The sequence below is a fragment of the Brienomyrus brachyistius genome, chromosome 6, assembly GCF_023856365.1.
Source record: "Brienomyrus brachyistius isolate T26 chromosome 6, BBRACH_0.4, whole genome shotgun sequence".
Classification (NCBI taxonomy): domain Eukaryota; kingdom Metazoa; phylum Chordata; class Actinopteri; order Osteoglossiformes; family Mormyridae; genus Brienomyrus; species Brienomyrus brachyistius.
In genome coordinates this window covers 15,376,135-15,398,012 of record NC_064538.1, presented here as the reverse complement: position 1 = coordinate 15,398,012, position 21,878 = coordinate 15,376,135, and the positions used below count along the sequence as shown (strand labels likewise).

The window sequence follows — 21,878 nt, the reverse complement described above, 5'->3', positions numbered from 1 at the left end:
CCCCCCTCGGAACTGTGGGGGCTTGTGCGCTCAGCCAGTTTCTAGATAAGCTGGGCCTGTGAAGGTCAGTAACCAGCTTTAACGCAGGACCACGGTTCTAATAATGCAGTAGATTCCCAGCCTCGTGAACAGATCCTGCAAAAGCCCAGTTCTCAAGTTTCAGCAGATGGTAAACTCTGGTAAACTTTTTCTGCTAGACACCAGGGCCTTGGCGCCAACAGATCACTGGCTAGGCAGTGCAGTTTTTGTCTATACAGTACTCATCCATCTATCCATCCATCCATTCATCCATCCATCCATCCATCCATCCATCCATCCATCCATTCGTTTATGCCCTGTAACAGGGGCGGGCAGTCTTATCCAGAAAGGGCTGCAGTATATGAGGCATACACACCGGCCCTTTGCAGATAAGATTGTCCACCCCTGCCTCTATATCCTAGAGGCAGAAAATTACATTTGGCAGAATGCCATAGTCACCAGATTAAAAGAATTGAAAATCCCAAATCATTGTAGCCTTCAGTTATGCACACTGAGGACGTTAGTAAGTTATGCAAAGCAGCGTGTGAGCCTGGGAGCCATTAATGTAGTCTAATGTCTTCCATTGTCAGTGGTTGATACAGCTGGTACGTTGGCTGACATCTGACACCCCTGCAGCTTGGGGACGTATTGATTATTAAACTACAAATGACTGGAATATAAATTTTAAGCCAAAGCAGTGCTTTTAGACATTTAAATGACTCATTTCCAGATTTTTTTATGTGTTAATATTTGGAAGGACACAGCAGATCCTTACGAGAAACAAACGAGCATAAAATTTTTCTGGTAACGTTTATATTAACGGCACCTTCATAATGCATTGATTGCATTCATAGAACGTTCATAAGCATGTAAGTATGTAAGTATGTTAGTATGTAAGTATACCTTAACATGTCTTAGAGCATTGCATCCATAATACTTACAATGAACAAGATTTGACGGCTGTAATATATATTAATAACAATAATTATAATTGTATAATCATATGATGTTTGTTATTAATGTATAGTAAAGCTGTTAAGGTATGTTAGGATGTTATGGTATAATTACATGCTGTTTTTGAATGTATTGTGAATGTATTGTGAAGGTGCAGTTAATGTAATGCAGTTCCAGTTTTTTTACTGTGATCGTGGAAAGTGTTCCCAGCAACACTCATGGCCTCTTTCTGCGCGTTTCCTGTGATGCCCTAGTGTACGGGGTGGGGTGGGCATGGCAGGGCTTGCTTTACACCAGCGTGCCACTGTTTGCAAACAAACAGGAAATGCTTGAAAAAAGCGCGAGTGTGATGCCAGGTAAGATGATGAACGTGCGGCATCAGTTATTCAGCACCATCTGTCAGTGCTCTGCTGAATTCCTGAAGTGCTGTCAGACAATAAGTGCTGCGATTTAGACTCCCACCCAGCAGAACTTAATCTTGCCATAATCTCCAGAGAATGGGCAGGAGGTGCAAGACAACGTGGCAAATAATGTTTTGTTTGTCATGACTTTGATGTGTTCATTTGTCACTGGATGACAAGAAAATGGAAATCTTTAATCTAAACTGGTATCTCGTCCGCAGAGGGGTTGAAATCTGCTTTTCAAATATGCGTGAGCTTTAACCGATTTCGTTCATTTTCTGTTGTATGTCACAGATTTTTAAATGTAATTTATCACTGGGGTTTTTGAACCTGCATCATTGTAGGGGGTCGGGGGAGGTTCGTATGTAGGGGGACCTGGGACAGTTATTGAATTGTATCTGGTATCTGTTTACTCGATAATTTGTGTACTTTGCGTATGATGTTTTATAAGCACTAGAGTTGCTGCTCAGAGTCTTAAGGTAGCAGAAGTGGTGGGACATATAGCCGAGATTAGTTGCTGTCATATTAAAAGTCTGTATTAAAATTATTAAAAGTCTGATCAACGATTGACCCTGTTCATCAGTTGTCTTGGTCTCCACTACCCAAACGGAGCCCAAAAATGCGAAGTGTTTTTGCAGCACACTGTCGGTCACATTCACCGAAGCAGCCTCAGTTCCATAGGCCCTGGGATGGACTGACGCGCCCCGGTGCTGAGAGCTTCCTCTTCCAGCTTTCCTCTCATTTTCATCTTAATGCCTGCTGCACTTGAGATGCACCATGACGGGAAGCCAGATTTACAGTAGATCGGTACCTCCACAAATGCCGGCTCTGCAGGTTAATGGAGCATCTATCCCAAGTCATTTATTGGTAGTATCCCCCCCACACACACACACACACACACACACACCACACAAGCTGGGGCCACAGAGGGGGCTTGACAGCACAATCTGCTGATTGGTATTCAGGCTGGAGTCGCGGCATGCAGCCTTTACCCACCGGGACCGGCAGAGATTGGAGCATTTTGGAAACGAGGGCACTATATATGATAAACAGGAAGGTACGGCAGGAAGCTCACGGCTGCAGAAAATACCCGTCGGAATAGAATAGCATTTCAGATGGGTGTCGCACTCAGAGGGACAAGTAAAATCAGGCGTAAATACCTAAATGAGTAGGATACGATCAGAACAGGAGCACTGCTGATAGTTTAACCAGATGCTCGCTCACAGAAAGATGTAATACAAAGAGAGGAGCCTGCTCTCTCCTTCGTGAGGAGCGCGTCTGTCTGGCCGCCAGCTGCAGTACCGTCTTCGGTCGCTCCTCCTTCATAGTTGAATCTTGGTGGTGACCCCACCACGACTCCATGGGAGGCATCTCTGTAACTTGTTCTCCGGCTGAGTTTTCATTTTTACGTTTTATTTTCAGGCCGCCACATCCTGCCCTTCAACTCCTCTGAGCTCCATGCCACATGGACTGGGTAACATAATGAGCAACCAGCCATGTCCAGTGGGGTTGTTAAAACACTTGTGTTATTGCATTTAATATGTACACTCACGTTATATTACAGCGATAACAATTACTGCTTGTTGTGGCGGCTGATGTGTGATTATTGGGATTCGTTGGCTTTGTTATTCTTAGAGCCATGCCCCCTTTACCATAAAACATCTAGTAATCGTGCTGTTTTTACGATGCACTGCAGGGTGTACCTGCATGTTAAGGTCACCCCAGGCGTAGTGTCCTGCAAATTGTTCTTTGAAGTCTCTGTTCAGAAAGTTTTTGGGTTTGTACAGGACACTGCTGGGTGGTTTTGGAAGTGAACTTCCATAGAGGAGGGCTTAAGGCATATGAGCCATCGGCCATAGTCAGAACCCTATTCCCCTCACATTGTTATTGATGAAACACTTTTATCTTTGAAAATCGGCATAGTCGAGGGCAGTCTTCGGCTTCAATGTTACAATGTGTCACTGAGACACTCAGAGTTGTATTGAACGTGTGGGAGGTCTTGCAGCTTCTCTCCATCCTGTCCCATTCCCTAAGGCCCAAGCCAGATGAGACCTTTCATTTCTCCTTCTCCTCCTCCTGTCTCCCCTGAGAGCAGCCAGCTGCCTGTGACCTGATAAGGTTTCGCCTCAAGGGACTGAATTAGTGCCCCTTAAATCAATTTGGGGGCTCACTGAGACGGGGTTCTTGGACCGTCTGTGACATCACCCAGAGCCTAGATCAAGGCTGCACTCTGGGTGTGACACCGTGTTCAGGGATGGAGATGGGAGCCTTATCGTACGGCATCTGGCACACCTGGGATGGATTCGGGATTCATCGGATTCTGCAGGTGAATCAGCTACGCTATTGAAATTGTTTCTCAGAGAGAGTTTTTCAAACATTCAGGAGTAAATAAGAAGATTTTACGCAAGTTATCATGTGCTTAATATTGCAATATCCACTATGCTCTTCAAATCAATGTTTTATTTATTTCCTCAAAGAACTTTGTACTTAACATTAACATGAAAGTTATTGTCTCTGTAATAGTATTTATTTAATTGGACGTTCAGTGATTTATAATCAGCAGATACTCAGGTCACAGTCTCAGACTGTAAGATTACATCTGTCCCTGCATCATCTCCCACACAATTATGAAAAAGAGCTGCGGTCATACACTAAAAACAAGCTTTAAATTAGAGACACAAATGCTGACTCCCTCTGGTTCTGCCTGTGTTTCTCTGATTGGATGTGCTGTGGGAAACATTCGACTGTCGGTTGTGGGAGACTGTCTGGTGTCTGTGCTCTAACAATTGGTCTGGAGTCTTTACTTTCAGAGGCTGTTGGGGGTCTTTACTCTGGGAAGCTTTTGGCGGTCTTTATTAGGGGAAACTGTCAGGGTTCTTTTCCATAGGAGACAATCAGGGGTTGTGACTCTGGGAGACGATCAGGGGTCTTAAATCTGGGAGGCCAACAGGGGTCTTTACTAGGGGTGACCATCAAGGCTCTTAACTCTGAGATACTATCTGGGGTCTTCCCTCTGGGAGGCCATTGGTGGGCTTCACTTGGGGAAACCATTAGGGTTCTTTATTCTAGGAGACTATCAGGGATCTTTTCTCTGAGAGACCATTGGTTGTCTTTACTCTGGGAGACTGTTGGGGGTCTGTTCCTTTGCAGTGGCCTTGGGGTCTGTCACCATGCGAATATACCTGAGGTGTATTCACTGTCCAAACAGCTGCAGATTGGCCCTGGTGCTGCCCTGCAGCTGTCAGAGATGTCTAACATGGTCTCTTGATGTGTTTATTCCCCAAAGCTGCCAGATTTGCTGACTAGGCAGTGCTGGTTTGCATATATTTGTGGTTGAGGGATAATCAGTCATAGCCTTAACAGGGCTGTGCATTTTGCCCATTTCACTCACATATAAATAATATGGTGTAAGCAGGTTAATCTGTCCTTCAGTGCCTGCTTTAGGGGCTCTAACTGGTGTTCAGTGGAGAAGAAGACTATGTATGTAATAGACTGATAGTAGTTGTGATAGACGCCACTTGTCCATGTCACAGGAAAAGCTTGAATCCTGTCCTAGGGAGCACAAGTCACACAACAGCGTCTGAGCTCCCAATCCAGGCGGTGTGAGGAAGCAGTGCAACTGTACAAAAACAAGAAAAAGACAGAACTCTTCAGTAATATTCTCAAGATGCCTAATGCAGTTAGCTATGCACTGTGCTGTTTATATAAATAATGCCAGTGTTGATTTGCTGATGTGAAAAGAAGCAGCTCTGGAAAAGCAAGGTAATGAATGAAATCCAGTGGAAATGTGTTTTACGTTAACTCTTGTGAACAGATATATTCTACTGGTTAGACATAAGCTGTCTCCTTATTTAAAAGCAGTCAAACGTACCGGCTCCTTCAGCTTACAGAATCCATGTTATGGCTGAGGGTCTGTGCTGTGGAAAATCCCTCCCCATGTTCCTCTGCATTCATTCAGAGAAAGGGATTGTGGGTAGGGCTGTGTGTGCTCCGTGTGATGGTGTACGTTGCGGCAGTGAACGAGTGATCATGTCCTCCAGGGGGCTTTTGGGCTCCAAATCATTATGAGAGAGGCCAAGCTCCCTTTGGGGCTGAACATGAGAGAGACAGAGATTTTGACCATTCCTTTACAGTCTTCATCTTGATCTCGATTGAGGTGGTGTGTTCCTCTTATGGTCTAAGTCCCATTTTGGGAAGCCTGTCTCCTTCTCTACAGAGCTTTATTACAGTAAAGATCGCTCAGTATTCATTGATTCATTGAGTACAGCCAGTTGGATTTGTTAATCTTAGCATTGTCCTTGATCTACACCCATAAACCAGCAGAGCGCCCTGGCAGTGCAGCAGCCAGGGTCAATTCTGAATTTTAAAAATATACCCAGGTACCCGGTTCCTGCTGAAACATCAGCACCACCTTGCTGGATTGTCATCGCTTGGATATCAGAGTTGGTGGCTGTTTTCCCATCTGATTAAAAGTTATAAAAAGAGCCAAGTAGAGGAAGAGGTACAGGTGAGTAGAAGGGGGCAGATCACTGACAGGAAACTGCACCAGTACTGGGACATGAAATGTCACAGGTGCATGTGAGTAAAATTCAAATCGTATACCCCATTCCAGGTCAGACACCAGCCACTCTGTGATGAATCTGTGTAAGAAGAGTAAGTGAACATGTGAGCTGTCACCTGGGTCTGAATAAGTCAACGTGTGCTCTTAGGCTACGTTGCAAGCCTACGTTGCAAGCCACTGGCCGGTGTGTATGCAGGTTTTTGGGGTAACCTTTAGGTCAGCTGTGCAAACCCAGGAGTGAGGACTCTTCAGCCAAACAGTCCTCTAATTCGTAATCTACTTAGGGAGCTGCAGCGAAAACCAGCATACAAAGTGGCCCTTTCTGGATAACCCCCCACTGACTTACAGTGTAGAAAGGCGACTGCAATGAGACATGCACCTCAACTACCATTCCTAACACTTTGATTAAAACTCCAGTAACACTGACAGAGAACCACAGGTACTCTGATTCATCATACTGACCTTACTCAACATATAAAGACTGATGATCATTAGGATGGATTTTTGTTCTCTGAATTCGTAGTGCACTTCAGCTCTATTGAAATAAGTCTGTAACTTAATGCTTTTCCCTATTTCATGCTTTTACTCCAGTTCTCTCCCTTTTTCTACTGTTTTGCATATCTAATTGCCGCACTTATTTGATTTGCATAATTGTTCTAATTGTTCCATTGAAAGTGCTAAATTAGTCCTTCGAGTGCAGGGTTTAGTCGCATGTCGGCGGCAGTGCATGTCCCCCTGCGTAGGTGGCTCCACGCGTCTGGGCTAACAGATTAGCGAGGCCCATTACAGTGGATTACACATCTGCTTGTTGTGATTAAGGGCTCTCCAGGGCAGCAGCCTTGACATCCTTATGCCTTATTCATCCAAGGGAGAGCACGTGTGTCGGGGCCAGTCCGACGTGGCTGTTTGGAGCAGACCGTTTGTGGTGTCGGGTCTTGGCTCTGCTTCTTCGGACTTATGTCACCCAACTTTTGCTCAGAATTAGGTTCAGTGTATCAGTGCTGTTGAATTATGAGTTGATGTGCATTTCTTTGTAATTGTCCATGTGTGCTTTGCAGGATTAGTAGCATTAATCCTGCAAACCAGTGAACAAAGTAGTTCATTAATAAAGGTCACCTTTTTTAAAATACCTGTTTAACCAAAGAGTGCATCTTTCTGCGAAACGTGTAAGATGCTCCCTGCAATCCCTTCACTTAAATCCAAGGTGCTTTACATCCCTATTTTGTAAACTAGGTGTCCTCCCAGTTTCACCCTTCCCTCGAGTGCCAAATGATGTAAAAGAGGAAAAATAAACACTCTGAAGTCAGATTATCATGGAAGTGAAATATCTTTGGATAAGAATGTGCCTTTAGGCTGTTGCTGGTGCAGGGGGCCGGCTGACTCATTCCCGTCACTGGCGGAAGGCTCCAGTCCTCACCTGCTCTCTGTGTTTCTCTTGTTTCCATGGAGAGGAGATATAGCTCTCTGTCCTTGGTTTTGGAAAGAAGCAACTTTTTTTCTAGAGTTTGTGGGGGGGGGGGGAAGCACGCAATCCAGAATTTAGAAAATGCAATCTTTTCACGGGCAGACAGCTAACCAGACAGACAGCATACAACCTGCATCAACATAACCGCGTGCTGGGATTCGCGTCCTGTCGGTAGCATGGCTTCATTCCATAGTCAGTGATGCATCACATCCAAACACAGAGATAGACTGAAGGTGAACGATGCCTCCACCTTCACCTCAGATCTCCAGCTCTGCTGAGCTCGCTCCTCACTGCTGTCATGCCCTGGTTGTGCACTGGTGTTTGTTCGGAAATCGTCCAAGGCATGAGTCTGAGGTTTATGTTGGGTTCTGTAATCCAGCTGCTCACTGGTGCCCGGAGGATTGTCCCTGTGGATGGGCTACTCTTCGGATGCCATATTTAGGGATTTGGACTTATAGCCAGAATGGTAGTGGTTGAGTCCCAGGAGACACAGGAACACCGAGCAAAGGTACTAGGATTTCCTTGGCATGTTTTTGCTAGAAAAGGAAAATCTTGACTCTTTACAGCTTTGTCAGCTTCATACAAGAACAAGCAAATATAAAAATACCTGCAGGAGACATATAATGAAAATCTTCTTCCCAGGAGATAATAATTTATTATAGATAATGTATAATAATTTTAATAATGGCGATAATACTCAATCAGGCCACAAATTGACTGAAGACTGATCTAAGAGTGGTCTTATTCTGAAATGACTGTTTAATGACTAAGAGTTAAATGATGACCAATTATTAAGAGTGCGGTGCTGTTTTGAGTGTCGTAACTCTTCTGTGTGCCCCTTGGCAGGGATCTGGATCAAATCCACGCGGGCATCTCGAATGAAGGAGAAGCGGGCCGATTTTGTGGCTGGGTTCCTTGGAGGGAGGATAATTGCAGCAGGCGGCCTGGGTAAGCGCTGTAATATCATGCTTCCCTATAAACCATCTTGGTTTCAGCATGGATGAATATGGAGCTCTGAGCAACATTTGCATTGCATTCTACATTGTATTTTACTGCATTATCTTTGTTATTCATATACTGCAAGTACACAGTTAAATTACTGTGGTGTAATTGATGTTTGGGTCATGTCACTATATAAAGATGCAGTGATAGGAGGCAATCAGTGTGAGATTTAAAAAGAATGAAATGTGACTGCTTAACATCTGCATGTTAATTGTAACTGTAGAAAATGGCAGGGTGACATGCTAGCAACGTTCATCAAGATTAATTCAATTTTCACTTAGTTCACATTTATTGGGCTGCCGGATTATATATTTTTCGAATTTATGTCTAAATATTAAGATTAAGATTCTTAAAGATGCATTTAATTAATAAATAAAATGAAATTTTCCTGTATAGAAACACATCAGGCCAGAATTTAATTATTCATCACAATTTCACAAATAACTAGGATTTGGTTTGTAAAACATCATTTACAAAGTGGTGTCCATTTGCGTTTGAGTCTTCGTGGAAAGAACTTTGTTGGTGTATGGGGCATTTATAAATATTTACCTTGGGGAGTTAAGAAGCAAATGATGTATTAGTACTTTGTTTTACTTCCATGATCTATCACTATACTAGCTTATCATAAGAATTTAGCAGTCCGATCTGCGCGGTTGGCTTGATGCTCGCCAGGACAGTGGTGGGTGAACGATTTTAGCCTGCATGATGGTGGTCAGCCCAGTGTACAGATGTTTTTCTGTGTTTCACTGCAAAAATGGCACAGTTCCGGGGGACAAGGGGATTCCTTTGGGCCTTTCTTTGCTTTTAAGAGCAGAGAATAACACCCCTGTACTATTCATGGTGTTGGCTTACTGCACGCTGCTGAAAGGCCTTTTTCTTTCAGTGAAGTGAAGCCGTCATGCAGAGACCCTCTTCCTCCCTCACTTCCTCTCTTTGTGCTTCTCTCTTTCTCCACATTCCGTTTCACCCTTTTTCTGCCCTCACTCTTTCTTCAGATTCCTCTTCTGGTGCTTTATTCATCACCGGGAGAGGGAATAAAATATCTTTCTCAATTCTATGCTCAGCACGGCTTCTATTTCACCCAAGCTTAACAAACAGCAAAGAAAAGGGTCTTTTCGGCATGAACAGGTTGTGTTTCATTCAGCCCCCCTGCAAACCGTTAAAGGCAACAGATGATTGAGTAACTGTGAGATTGAATTCCCAGTAATGTCTCTGCCACTCCCCACACTCTGCCAGCTGTAATGTGAGCTCTGTTATTAGAAAGCTTGTTTGTAAATATTTCTGCCGCTCTCTCGTGGTTCTTCGTCAGCTGGGATAGTCATCACCGGCATTGTCTGTTTGTTTACAGCTCTCTCATAATTACTCTCCCACGGTGTTATTAGAGATGGTACAGTCCAGGCCATTATTTGTACCCTACAGAAGTCCACAGACCTAGAGGGCAGAGGAGGTTTCCTCTTTCTGCTTGAGTTACTGACAACTGTTCCTTTAACTGATTCATGAGATTTTTCCCAACATCTCCATATCAGTTTTAAAATGTTCATATTTTATTGTAAAAGCAGGCTATGCAGACTGCACTTTGTCAACATCTAGGCCATATAAATGTACAGTCCCCTCCATTAGTGACAGTGAAGTCAAGACTGAGGAATTAGTCGGTCTAACTTGAGGTGAAAGGAAGATATAAAATACCATTTAGCATTTGTTTGTGTGTGTGTGTGTGTGTGTGGCGAGTATAGGGTCCCTATATATATATATATATATATATATATATATACACACACACACACACACACACACACACACACACACACACACAGATGCTTCTCTACTTGCGAACGAGGTACATTCTGAATGGCCGTTTCTAACTTGAAATGTTATGTTTGTAAGTAATTATTCAACATCATTTTAAGGGTTTACGCAAGTACTAAGAACTCGGATGCTGTGAGTATGCACGCTATGCTGTGCGCTGTGTGTGACATGTGGCCAGAAGTCGTACTAGACGGATTTGGCGCGCAGAAAAACAAAATGATGTTGCGGACAGGAAACGGGAGCCCAATGAACACAATTTGAACATACTCGTCTTCGTTTGTATGTCTGAAAGTTCGTAAGTTGAAAGTTCCTAAATGTGATGTAAAGGGACATAAATGTAACTCATGACTGCATTGGTACAACTCAAGACTTAATGCAGGTTAGACTCATGCGTGGAGGCTTATTTGAGGTTGAGGTTAGTGTGAATGCTTTAAGTACTTTGAAATATTTCCACACTGTACACATTTCCACAGAGTCGCAAATGAATGCAGGCCCACAGCGACCTGCAATGTCAGTAGTGCTAGGATTTCATGGGATAACAGAGCGACCTTCCACAGGACTAAAGTTCTAAGACTCCTTAAGGAAAAGCATCCAGTGGAATATGACGTGTTCAAACAGATCTGGCAGGCAAAGACAGCAGCATACCAAAGAAACATCAAAGAGAGTTTTATTGAATTTACTGCATTAGATGACCAGTGCATCTCAGGGATAGAGAGTGTAGTGATGCAGGCTGTTGCCTTAATGGTGGACTGCTCTGTTTCCAAGCATATTTTAAATAACTTGGTTTTACAAATGTCAGTGTAACATTTGACTACTGGTAGCTATTTTACAAAATTACTGAATACTTGATTTGGACTAAGTAGATACCCAAAATTGTGTTCATATAACAGATGCTTTTGATACATGATAGTGAGGATCAGATACTATGATCAGGTCATATTCCTGGAGCAGTTGGGGTTCAGAGTCCTGTGATGAGATCTCTATGCCAGTCATGGGATTTGAACCAGTAACCTTCTGATGGCGAGTATAGGGTCCCAATGCACAAAATCACACACCACTCTTTGAGGCTAACAGCTGTCAAAAATCTTGATAGAGACCATTAGTCTGAACCCACTGTTTGCTGGTGAATTAAAAAAAATGAAACAGGGCCTGATGGTGGTGCAGAAATGAGCGAATACAGGCCAAGACAAACAATACAAACACATTTACAAATGACTGTGTGCATGTGGGAAAAGGAAGGAACAGTGAGCGATGCACTGCATGTTGCCCGGCTCGAGGTTGCCTCATGGCTTTGGTGTGCATGACTACCTGAAACAGGCTTGACTCAGTTTCATTAATGATGCAGCTGTTGACAGTGGCAGCAGGATGATTTCAGAAGTCTACAAAAACATCTCGCCTACATGCCTCCAGACCCTTTGGGTGATGCTTCAGTATGACGTAAGAGGAAGATACATGACACACTGCCAGCTGCAGGATGTGCATTTTGGGGGAAAAGGTTTACACTGGCCGTGAGTCTCCTGATTTCAATACAATCAACCACACATTTCGCATTTTGGAGAAGAGGCTGAAGTAAGGAGCTGCTCGGAGTACAGGGATACACTTAGCAAGGCAGCCCAGGGGCTGCTGATTCCTTTGAGCTGCAGGTTCTGTGAAGAGATGGCATGTATGCGATATGCAGCCGCTTTCATTGGGGATTTTATTTAGTTGAAGATATTTATGCTGTTATTTTTCTTTACACAGGTGTATCTAGAACAGAAGGGTGACATGAAATGATCTGCCCAAATTCAAATTGCTTTAGGACAGCAAAAATCTCTAATACAGTAAGAGTGCAGTGGTTTATATGCACCAACCAATTTTGGTGTGGCCACTGCCGACTCATTCGGTGTGAAGGCTAGGAAAGGCAGCCTCGCTGTAGGTCTAATTTAGCCTGGACCATATCACTAGTCAGTCGTGACAGATAGGCGCAGACCCTAACCAGTGTTCTTTTTTAGGGATAATAGGTGGTGGTGCTGTGGGGGGGGGTCAGTCAGGGTCTCCTGGCTAGCTCCTATGTCAGTGATTATCGTGGGCATGTCAGCCACCTGCCACCGATGTGGTTCTTGCTGTGAGATATGCAGCATCCCTCCAAACCTCCATGTAGCTCTTGCCTTTGTCCTAACGGCTACATATCAGGTTCGCTAGGCTGTTTTCTTATGGACGGTGCCCTGCTGGACTGTGTTGTAACAGTGGTTACGGTGATAAATTGTCCATAATGTTGGCATGCATTAGTCTGCATTGTTAAAAACAAACAGTTTATATAAGATTATGGACAGGGGTCGAGTTGTCAAGGGATTCAGGTGGATGCCATCCACCTTTTGGGAAAAAATGACAAGAACCATCCCCTTTGAAAATATAACCCCTCCCCACCACCACCACCACCATCCTGCTAAATTGTTCTGTCTAATTGTCTCTCACATAAAGGTAAATCTATCAATTCTATCAGGGGTTCTCAACTGGCAGACCAAAACACAATATCATCTAGACTACCTGATTCCCCCCCAGTCCTGTTATGCCTGCCCCCAGTTTGCTCACTTATCAGGATTGGCCTAAATAACCTACAGCCCATCAGAACAGCAGGTACCAGGTGATCTACAGGCTTTGGGGCAATGTAAGTGGGACACTTTGGACACCAGCATTACCAGAACGGTGTATGGTTTTTGGACGTCCTTCACCGTGGCTGAGTGGTGCTTCTGTCCGACTCAAAGGTGTTTAGCATGAGGGGCAAAGATCATTACGTTAGATAACATCGAAAACTCCAGATCAAACTGTGCCTCATGCCATTTTCAGAAATTCTCTGATGATTCTGTGATTGTAGGATGCATCAATGAAAGAATAGTAAGGCATACAGGAATATGATGGCAGGTTCTGTAGAGCGGTGTAAAAAGAGCCGTTTTCAACAAAATCCCAGAAAGCCAGAGCAGCTGGTGGTGGACTTCAGGCAGAGTAGGGAGCAGCTGTTGCCATGCAAAGAGAGAGTGTAGGAGAGTAACAGGGCTATAAGTGCCTTAGTGTCTACATCAATATAGGCTGGACTGGTGTGACAGTATGGAGAGTCTGCAAGAAAGTGCCGAGTAGGCTGTTTCTCTGGAGGAGACCTGTGGCGAGTGTAGCAAACTGCGACATGTTTTATGAGTCTATCATAGCTAGTGTCATTGGGGTGTACTATCGCGGTAAAGAACCCTGGTAGGCTGAACAAACTCTTGAGAAAAGCTTGCTGTCTCATGGGGCTGCGTCTACACACTATAGAAGTAGTGAAGGAACGAGGAATGTGTTTGTATTGTGCTTCTTTCTGAATAATGGGCCCCATCCTCTCGAAAACAGCTAGTTGATCTCCCTGCGATAAGAGTGAGCATTTCAAACTCTCCTTTCTGCCTGTGACCAGTCGCTGCTTCTGGCCTCCATTACTGCTCTCCATAATGCGTCACTGTTTCAAGTATATACACCCTCCATAGCTGGTATTTACAGCAGGTGTACCTCACTTGTACCACCACCACTGTCCTTATATATTTTCTTGTTACTAATTTCTGTCCATCCATCCAACGTACCATCCATCTATCCAGCCATGTATCTTGATCAGGGGTCACAGGTGGGAGCTGTGTCTATAGTGGTTCTTCCCATCTTATGGTAGTTTCCTCTGAGTAATCCACATTTCTCCCACAGTCCAAATACATGCAGGTAGGATGGTTAGTATCGCTAAAATGCCCATGGGGTATGATTGTGTGTGAGTGCATGTGCTCTGCAATGCATCTGATCCAGGATGGACCCCAACCTTGTGCTCTGTGATGTTAGGGATTCGCTCCAACAGTACTGGTGGGTGGATCAATTTATACTGCTGCACAAAAAAAGATTTTCCCTTTGATCAATAAAATCTTATGTAATTGTGTAACTGATATAGGATTGAGATAAATATTCTGTTAAATTAGTAATTGATGCATGGTAAAAGAATTTATTTTCCTGTACAAAATTGATAGAAGACGTTTTGTTACTTCTGTAAAGAACGCATTTATCTTTGTTAGAAATTGTTCTGTGCTTTGAGGATTAACCACTTCAGCCTAGTGGTATTGATCTTTAAAGACTTAAAAGGGAGAAATACTTTGAGAACACAGTCATTATAAATCTTAAATATTACACCTCAGCAGGGTAGCATTCACATCCAATTTCTAAAACAATCCCTACTGTAACATCCATCTCTCAGCTGCTTAGTCAATGCAGGGTTGCACACACACACAATGAAGCATATATTTGGACTGCTGGAGGAAACTCGAGGAACACTGTACACTACCACTGTACACTGTAACACTGTACACTGTACATATAAACTCCATAAATAGAGCAGGGGTGTGAAACAATCCCCCAACGCCAGAGAAGCAAGGCGACGCTACTCCACATCATAGCAACATGCCACCCCTGAGTTTTAGCATTGAAAATGTAATATACAGTGTCCCCTTTATTAGGTACATGCAGCTAGTACTGAATAAGACCCATTTCTGTCTCCAAAACCACTTCAGGAGTATGTGAGTTGCGCATTCAGAGAAGCATTTCTGCACTGAGCTGTTATTTTTGCTTTGTATTCTTCCTGTTAGCTTTTTGTCTGGCCTTTCTCCTCTGACCTTTGTCAATAACAAGATGTTTTAAGCCACAGAAAAGCTATTGATTGGATGTATTTTCTGTTCATAACACCATTCTCTATGAACACCAGACGCTGTAGAGTTTGAAAATCCCAGGAGGGCGGCTGCTTCTTTGATGCTGGAACCGCCACATTTGGCACTTAAAATCAAACTGGTTTCTAGAGTATAGCAGTCTTAGCCATTCTGATTGTCCAAACAGCAAGTGACCCCATCTGTGGACTGTATATATTCAGTTCCAGTCACATTGATTAGCTGTTTTGAGGAGCAAAACATGTGTGAATGTATGATTAGCACAGTAAAGTGTCTGCTATAGCCAGTATTTATTAATAAGTAGCACTATTCCCTTACACTTTTAGAGTTGGGGATTTGAATTCCTGCTCTGGGTGGATGCAGAATTTGCATTTTCTCCCCCATATTGCATGCATCTAGTGCAATATACTATACTGGTTAACCTGGCTAATATGCTGACACAGATACTTGGACAATACTTGTGTCACAGTAGAATGATTGAGACCAAGATGGAATCGTTTTCCTGGCAGTGCTTGACCGGATAGATTCCCCCTGACAGTTACAAAGAAACAGTGTTAAGTACGACCTGATTACTGTGAACGAGCACTCCAGAAGAATTATGGTGACAACGATCCCCCCTCCCCATCCTCAGGAATCAGTCACAAGGATCCAATTGTGTTGCCATGGAGACCAGAAAAAGTTAGCAGTTTGTAGGGTATTTATGATTCCTAATGAAATGAGCTGAGTACCCTTTGGCATCTTGTGTGTAGGTGTATGATTATTTGTTTTTGTCTTGATCTGTGTGCTCACCTACTCTCTGGAAATGCATTTGCCTGTTTATGGCCTGTTTAGGAAACTTTGTGATACAGTATGTGTGTGCTAACCTCTGCTATCAGTTTCTTTTTGAAGCATTTCTTTACTATCATCAGTGGCAAACGATGATTAATCAAAGCAGCATTGCACATTACAGCAGTTCTGGAGATGACACAATGTTGAGGTTTCATCCAACAGTGACACAACAGCATGACTATCCCCAGGCTGCCACTGGATATCTGTCAATGAGACTACAGCATGACTATCCCCTGACTTCCACTGGATATCTATCAGTGAGACTACAGCATGACTATCCCCAGGCTGCCACTAGATATCTGTCAGTGAGACTACAGCATGACTATCCCCTGACCACCACTGGATATCTGTCAGTGAGACTACAGTATGACTCTCCCCAGACCACTGGATATCTGTCAGTGAGACTACAGCATGACTCTCCCCAGACCACTGGATATTTACTATTGAGACTACAGCACGACAATCCCTAGATCACTGGATATCTCTCAAGGAGACAACAGCATGACACACCATGGGCTCTCAGCAGTATGACTAATGCTAGATAATCAATATTTTCCAAGAAAGCCAAGTATGAACATCCTGAAACTGCATACTCTGTATACATAAAAGACATTGCCCTGTCTTCCCTAGACAACAATCTCTGTCTGTCCTCAGCCTAAAAAACATGGTAATCAGTCACTCTTAGTCTATAGGCTCTGTCTGTTCACAGACTACAGGCTCCCTCTGTCCTTAGTCTATAGGCTCTGTCTGTACACAAACTACAGGCTCCCTCTGTCTTTAGTCTATAGGCTCTGCCTCTCCACAGACTACAGGCTCCCTCTGTCTTTAGTCTATAGGTTTTGTCTGTCCACAGACTACAGGCTCCCTCTGTCTTTAGTCTATAGGCTCTGCCTGTCCACCGACTACAGGCTCCCTCTGTCTTTAGTCTATAGGTTTTGTCTGTCCACAGACTACAGGCTCCCTCTGTCTTTAGTCTATAGGCTCTGTCTGTCCACAAACTACAGGCTCCCTCTGTCTTTAGTCTATAGGCTCTGTCTGTCCACAGACTACAGGCTCCCTCTGTTTTTAGTCTACAGGCTCTGTCTGTCCACAGACTACAGGCTCCCTCTGTTTTTAGTCTATAGGCTCTGTCTGTCCACAGACTACAGGCTCCCTCTGTCATTAGTCTATAGGCTCTGTCTGTCCACCGACTACAGGCTTTGACTGTTCCAAGCCCACAGACCCCGTCTATTCCCTCGTTGCTGCCTGTGTTTGTCCCTGGCTTGATGCCTCTTATGGTAGCCTGCTGGTTTATTCTACAAACAACAAGGTGGAAAAATAGAGACTATTGTGCCACTGTTCCCAAAATATCTGGTGATTGGCATGGTGTTTTCCGTTGAATCGCAGCAGCCAGAGGCTGCATGAAAGCAAACAGAAACCTTGCAAGGAGCTGAGGAAAGACCACATATGGGTGCATCCAAAGCTGATGTCCTCATGCTTGTGGGTTTTCATAGCGCTAGCAGCAGAAGCACGGTTTTGCTGGAGGCTGAATAGTGAAAAATATCGATATGCACAGAACCCACCTAATCGTTATTATGTAGACCATGCTGTGCAGGAGAGCAACTGTGCCTGTCATCCTGCTTTTGTGCTTGGGTTTCCACTGAAAGATTTTCATTTAACACCCCCAAACGAAGCGCAGGGATAAGATGACGAGATCCTGCAGCTTCACCCTTTACATGGTCAGTCGACAGCTCTGTCACATCTGTAGGTGCCCACGTAGATGAGAGTGGTACCATAACGATCGTCTGATTCATCAGCAGATGGGAAATCCCATTTTATGCTGCATATCTTGGACTCATTTGGTGGCCGGTGAGAAGTACGCTGTTCCGGCTGTGCTCACCCAGGCGTGGGGCGTGCAGCTGAAAGGTGGCCAATGAGGAAGTTTGCTCATTTGTTGGAATTTATGTGTCATTGATTGTGGGGACCCTTTCATCTGATCCCAGACTCGTACTTTTTGAGAAAACTCACGTTCTTGTTATGTCTTGTGTGCGTTTGCATTTGGTTTTACAGGTAACCAGCCATCCCCTCTGGCCTCCGTGGAGAGCTACAATCCCATGAAGAAGCGCTGGGAGTTTGTGGCCCCTCTGCCCAGCCCCCGCTGCTCCTGCGCCAGCCTGCAGACGCCCCACATGCTCTTCCTCATCGGGGGTGTGGCCCAGGGCCCCAGCAATGCCGTGGAGGCACTCTGCATGAGGGAGAGTGTGTGAGGAACAGCGTGCTTGGGGAGAGGAGGAGGCATGTGAGACACCCACAGGTCCTGGCTGAAATCTCCCAGCAGCCCCTCTCCCTGCTGCAGTCTAAACGCCTCAAGGTGAAGACAACCAGCACCGAACAGCTTTCTTGCCTGAACTTTTTTTAGATGGCTCCTCAGCATGAGGCTAACGCGCTTTCCTGCTGTATGCAAAGAGGCTTCTACGCTCCAGATGTTTCAGACAGGAAAACAGGCAAAAAAAATGTAACAATCATCAGATTTAAAACTTGATTTGATTATACAATCAAAGCAGGGTACTCATATTAAATATGGAACACAGGGCCATAGATGCGAAGTCGGTGCAGCCTCGGGCAGCGCTGGCACGCTTAGCACTTTTTTTTTTACTTTCCGAAAAAAGGTGATGCAGGGGGGTTTTTTCTCTGTGAAGACGCATTTCTGAATGTGGCAGAGATTTGCCTAGATGACAATGACTACAGGTTCACTGTCTCCCAGGGAAATAAAGGGGATCGGGGCATGGAGGGGGTTGGTGATATCAGTCAGAGTCTGTGAGTGCTATGACCCAAGGACCCCGGATGACCACCTGTCTCTGCAGTGGGATTTTCTCCGTGCCTGTCAGCGCCAGGGAGACCACGTGTGGTGGAGAACCTCGAAGGTGGCTGGGGCTTAGGGCTGCAGCCACCTTGATGCAGTGCACTGCCGGCCTGTCGTATCCACACTCCTTCCTGCCAGAGCACCCGTTACACCTTGCCTGAGGTCAGGCTGAAGGCTGCAGGAAGTGGTGTCTGTACTTGCATCATTTTTCCGTTTTTAATCGCCCATTCTTTCCATATTTGAGTAGCATCTGCTTTATGGCGTGGAGGAGGGACAGTACCAGAGCCTCTTTTCCCTCTTCGGCCCCATTTCATATCTCCTCATGACCCCATCTTTCATATCATGGCCCCATGGCCATCCTGGCACTGGTTTTATCATGAAAAAATAAACTCCATCTGCAAATTAGCAAGGTTGAGTGGAGGAAGCAGGAGATGGCATTAAACTGAGGTCAATGGCGTGTTCTCTGAGGACTTTCGTCATGTGATTGGAGGAGCCTGCTTTTAGATCAGAGAATCAAACACCCAGCTGACAGCAGCTAATGGTGTCCATTTCCCTGGGTGCTTTGTTGTGGCATCTTCATACGTGGGTCAGGGGGGAAATCTTTTGCTGTCTGACAGCATACTCCAGGGAACTGAGTGATTAGCGAGCTTTCACAGTCTACGTACCGCAGGACAATTTGGTGACCAAACTGTCACATGTGTACAGAGTTCAGTCTGTATTAAACACACACCTCACTTCCTTTCCCCAGTCAACTGACATCTTATAGGTCACATAGGATCAGTGGGACTTTTGAAGGATCTCCTGTCCCTTCACTAATTGCCTGCCCCTTTTCTTTCGCAAGCAGCCCTGTAATCACACGGTCCCCTGCTGGATGGCTAAATTGCCTGCTATCCACAGGGGAGGGGAGCACAGTTCTGAAGCGATTAAATCATGTGGTGGGGGGTGGGTGGCTCAGGATTTTACAGTTCCACTGTTATCGAGACCTTGAATGCTTTAGCATATGCCACCCCTGATATCTATGCATTCACAGCTTCCAGGCGTCCTAGCTGCGGACATGCGGATGATTGTAGCCCAAGCAGCTGGTAGGGCGTATTGCTGCGGCCGAAATTGATTAGCGTTGGCACTGTTCCCACACTGCGACAAAGTCGCACGTCGGTGCAAGCCCTTACACATCAGAGACACCACTCACATCCTCTGTTTTTGCCCCATAGAATTTGATTTGTGGATGTTGCTATGGTTTCCAGGGGGAAAGATTTTTGTAAATCTCCTAGGGAGTGCCGTTTGATAGATAGTCAAGCGCCAGTATATAAACATTAACCACATGACTGACATCTCTGCCAGGCAAAAAAAAAAAAAAAAGTGGCGAGAGCAGCAGAAATTTCTTTCCAATCAGGGTGAAATCAACTTCTGCTTAAATGGAATACAATTATTCTGAAGCCTTGGTGTGTGGCGTAATTACGCAGTTACTAAGCACCTGTGCCTGCATCAGGCTGCATCTTAACACACATTCTGCCCTCAGGTGTGCCAGAGAGGCGTGAATTTGGTGCAGACTAAAAAAAGGGGGGGGGGGGGCACTTGTGATGGGGACCAGGAGCACAGGATCACGTTTCTCCTTCCCATCATTCACCCTTTCATTCAGATTGTTTCTTTTTTTTTATCTTCCAGCTTCAGTACTCATCCTTTGTATGTCCGCTCTGTTTCAGAGAGGTGCACTGCAGACAGGACATCCCATAATTCCATTGGTCAGTCATAGAGGTTTAAAAATAAGTATCACTTCTTTGTGGCCCTGCTATACAGTGCGGTAATTTCATACACGCAATTTTCTCAGCTTCGGTTTTTTTGAGCATTTTAAGTTTTTTCTTTTTAAGACTTTATTTTACCGATTTTACTGATTTTATCTGTACCGTTTGTACTGTAACCATACATAGTGCTGGTACAAATGGTGAGTTATGGTCAGTGAAGTAAGTAGCAGTTGTGTTAATATTACTTAATTCTGTCCTTGATATTATGATCACAGGTATTGCTACTGGGTATGTATATTAACGGTTTGTTTGACGTTTTATTTCAATGTATAGAGTGCAGCCATTGTTAGTTACTTGAAGGTCCGTGTTATTAATTTGTGTGTATTGTACAGCCAAGACCAGATCTGTTGTTTTCCTCTGTTCTATGCTGTGATATCAAGTCAGTGTTTACCACAGATCTTGTAGCAGATGGTTGCTGGACGTTAAAAAAAAAAAAAAAAAAAGCCGTGAAATTTGACACTTGAAATCGGAGTGTTGTGCCTCTTGCTTTGAGAGGGTTCATGTTTCTCAAACTCTCCAGGCCGACGTGAGCTAACGAGCCATGATTAACCCACTTACATGTTTCTCTAACAACCACTTTCCACCCGTCACAATACGCAATCAGTATAAATCAAGGAATGTGAGAACTCCAGGTGATTAGTGCCTAATTGTTGCCCAACGAGCATTTGCGCAAAGGTTAAACTGATTCAAGGTCAGTGCTTTGGGGTGGAGAGCACTGAACATGCCGTACATGCTACTTTTTATTCAGATGAGCAGTGAAAGCTGATCCTGCGTTTTCCCTCCACCTCTACGTGAGACGACCTCCTTTTGCCTCAGTGACCATGTGGCACCTTGAGTCCTTCTGTGAAGTCTACAGCCCTCTTGTCTGAAGCTCAAAGGCAGATAAGAGTGGCAGGTGGCAAGAGCAGAACCCCGATGCGTGTGAATCTGAGCCTTCTTGCTAGGACAGATGTGTATGTTACACAAAGTGACAGTGACTTTGGTGCAGTAGTTCAGTGCCTATATCCGTGAGGTGGTGCCTCTACTATGAATTACACAATAAACCAATTTATTTGCTGTCTGATTCCGCTACTGTGTCCATTTCTTGATTCTCGCTTTGTCTCTCGCTCATATATGATGGTTGTTGTTTTCTGGGAGGCATGATTCGGCATATTTTAATTCCAGTCAAGCTGTGGCTTGTCAAATATGGAGAATCGTCATCTGTTAAGATGGATAAAACAGACAAATTCCTTCCAAGCACATGGATTGCCATTTGCTACACTCCAAACACGGAAAATGGTTTCTTACACATTTTAATAATGCTTTTTGCCCATGTTTCTGTTTATAATGGATTCTCAATGGCTTCCGAGTTTGGCACGTGCTGGCCAATCTTACTGTGCCATGTCGATTGTTAGTGACTGTTGTCTGCGCCCCCCCCCCCCCCCCAGCAGGCTAAAAGCTATTGAAGTTGCAGTTATTGAAGTTCTTATGTGCTTATCAAAGTTTTCAGAAGCCTTAAAATC

The 21,878-nt window shown here is 44.4% G+C and overlaps 1 protein-coding gene across 4 annotated transcripts in view; it reads left to right on the top strand.

Annotated features, from left to right (window-relative positions):
* LOC125744986 (kelch domain-containing protein 8B-like) overlaps window positions 1-21,439 on the top strand; it is a 68,865-nt gene extending 47,426 nt beyond the window's left edge. For 3 of the 4 annotated variants that reach the window (XM_049017352.1, XM_049017349.1, XM_049017350.1), the window contains 2 exons: window positions 8,246-8,347; window positions 17,782-21,439. In XM_049017352.1, the coding sequence (XP_048873309.1) occupies window positions 8,246-8,347; window positions 17,782-17,978 (299 nt within the window). In that variant the 3' untranslated portion in view covers window positions 17,979-21,439. The remainder of the gene's footprint in view (window positions 1-8,245; window positions 8,348-17,781) is intronic. The other variant, XM_049017351.1, reaches the window with a different exon arrangement.
* The last annotated feature ends 439 nt before the right edge of the window (window positions 21,440-21,878 follow it).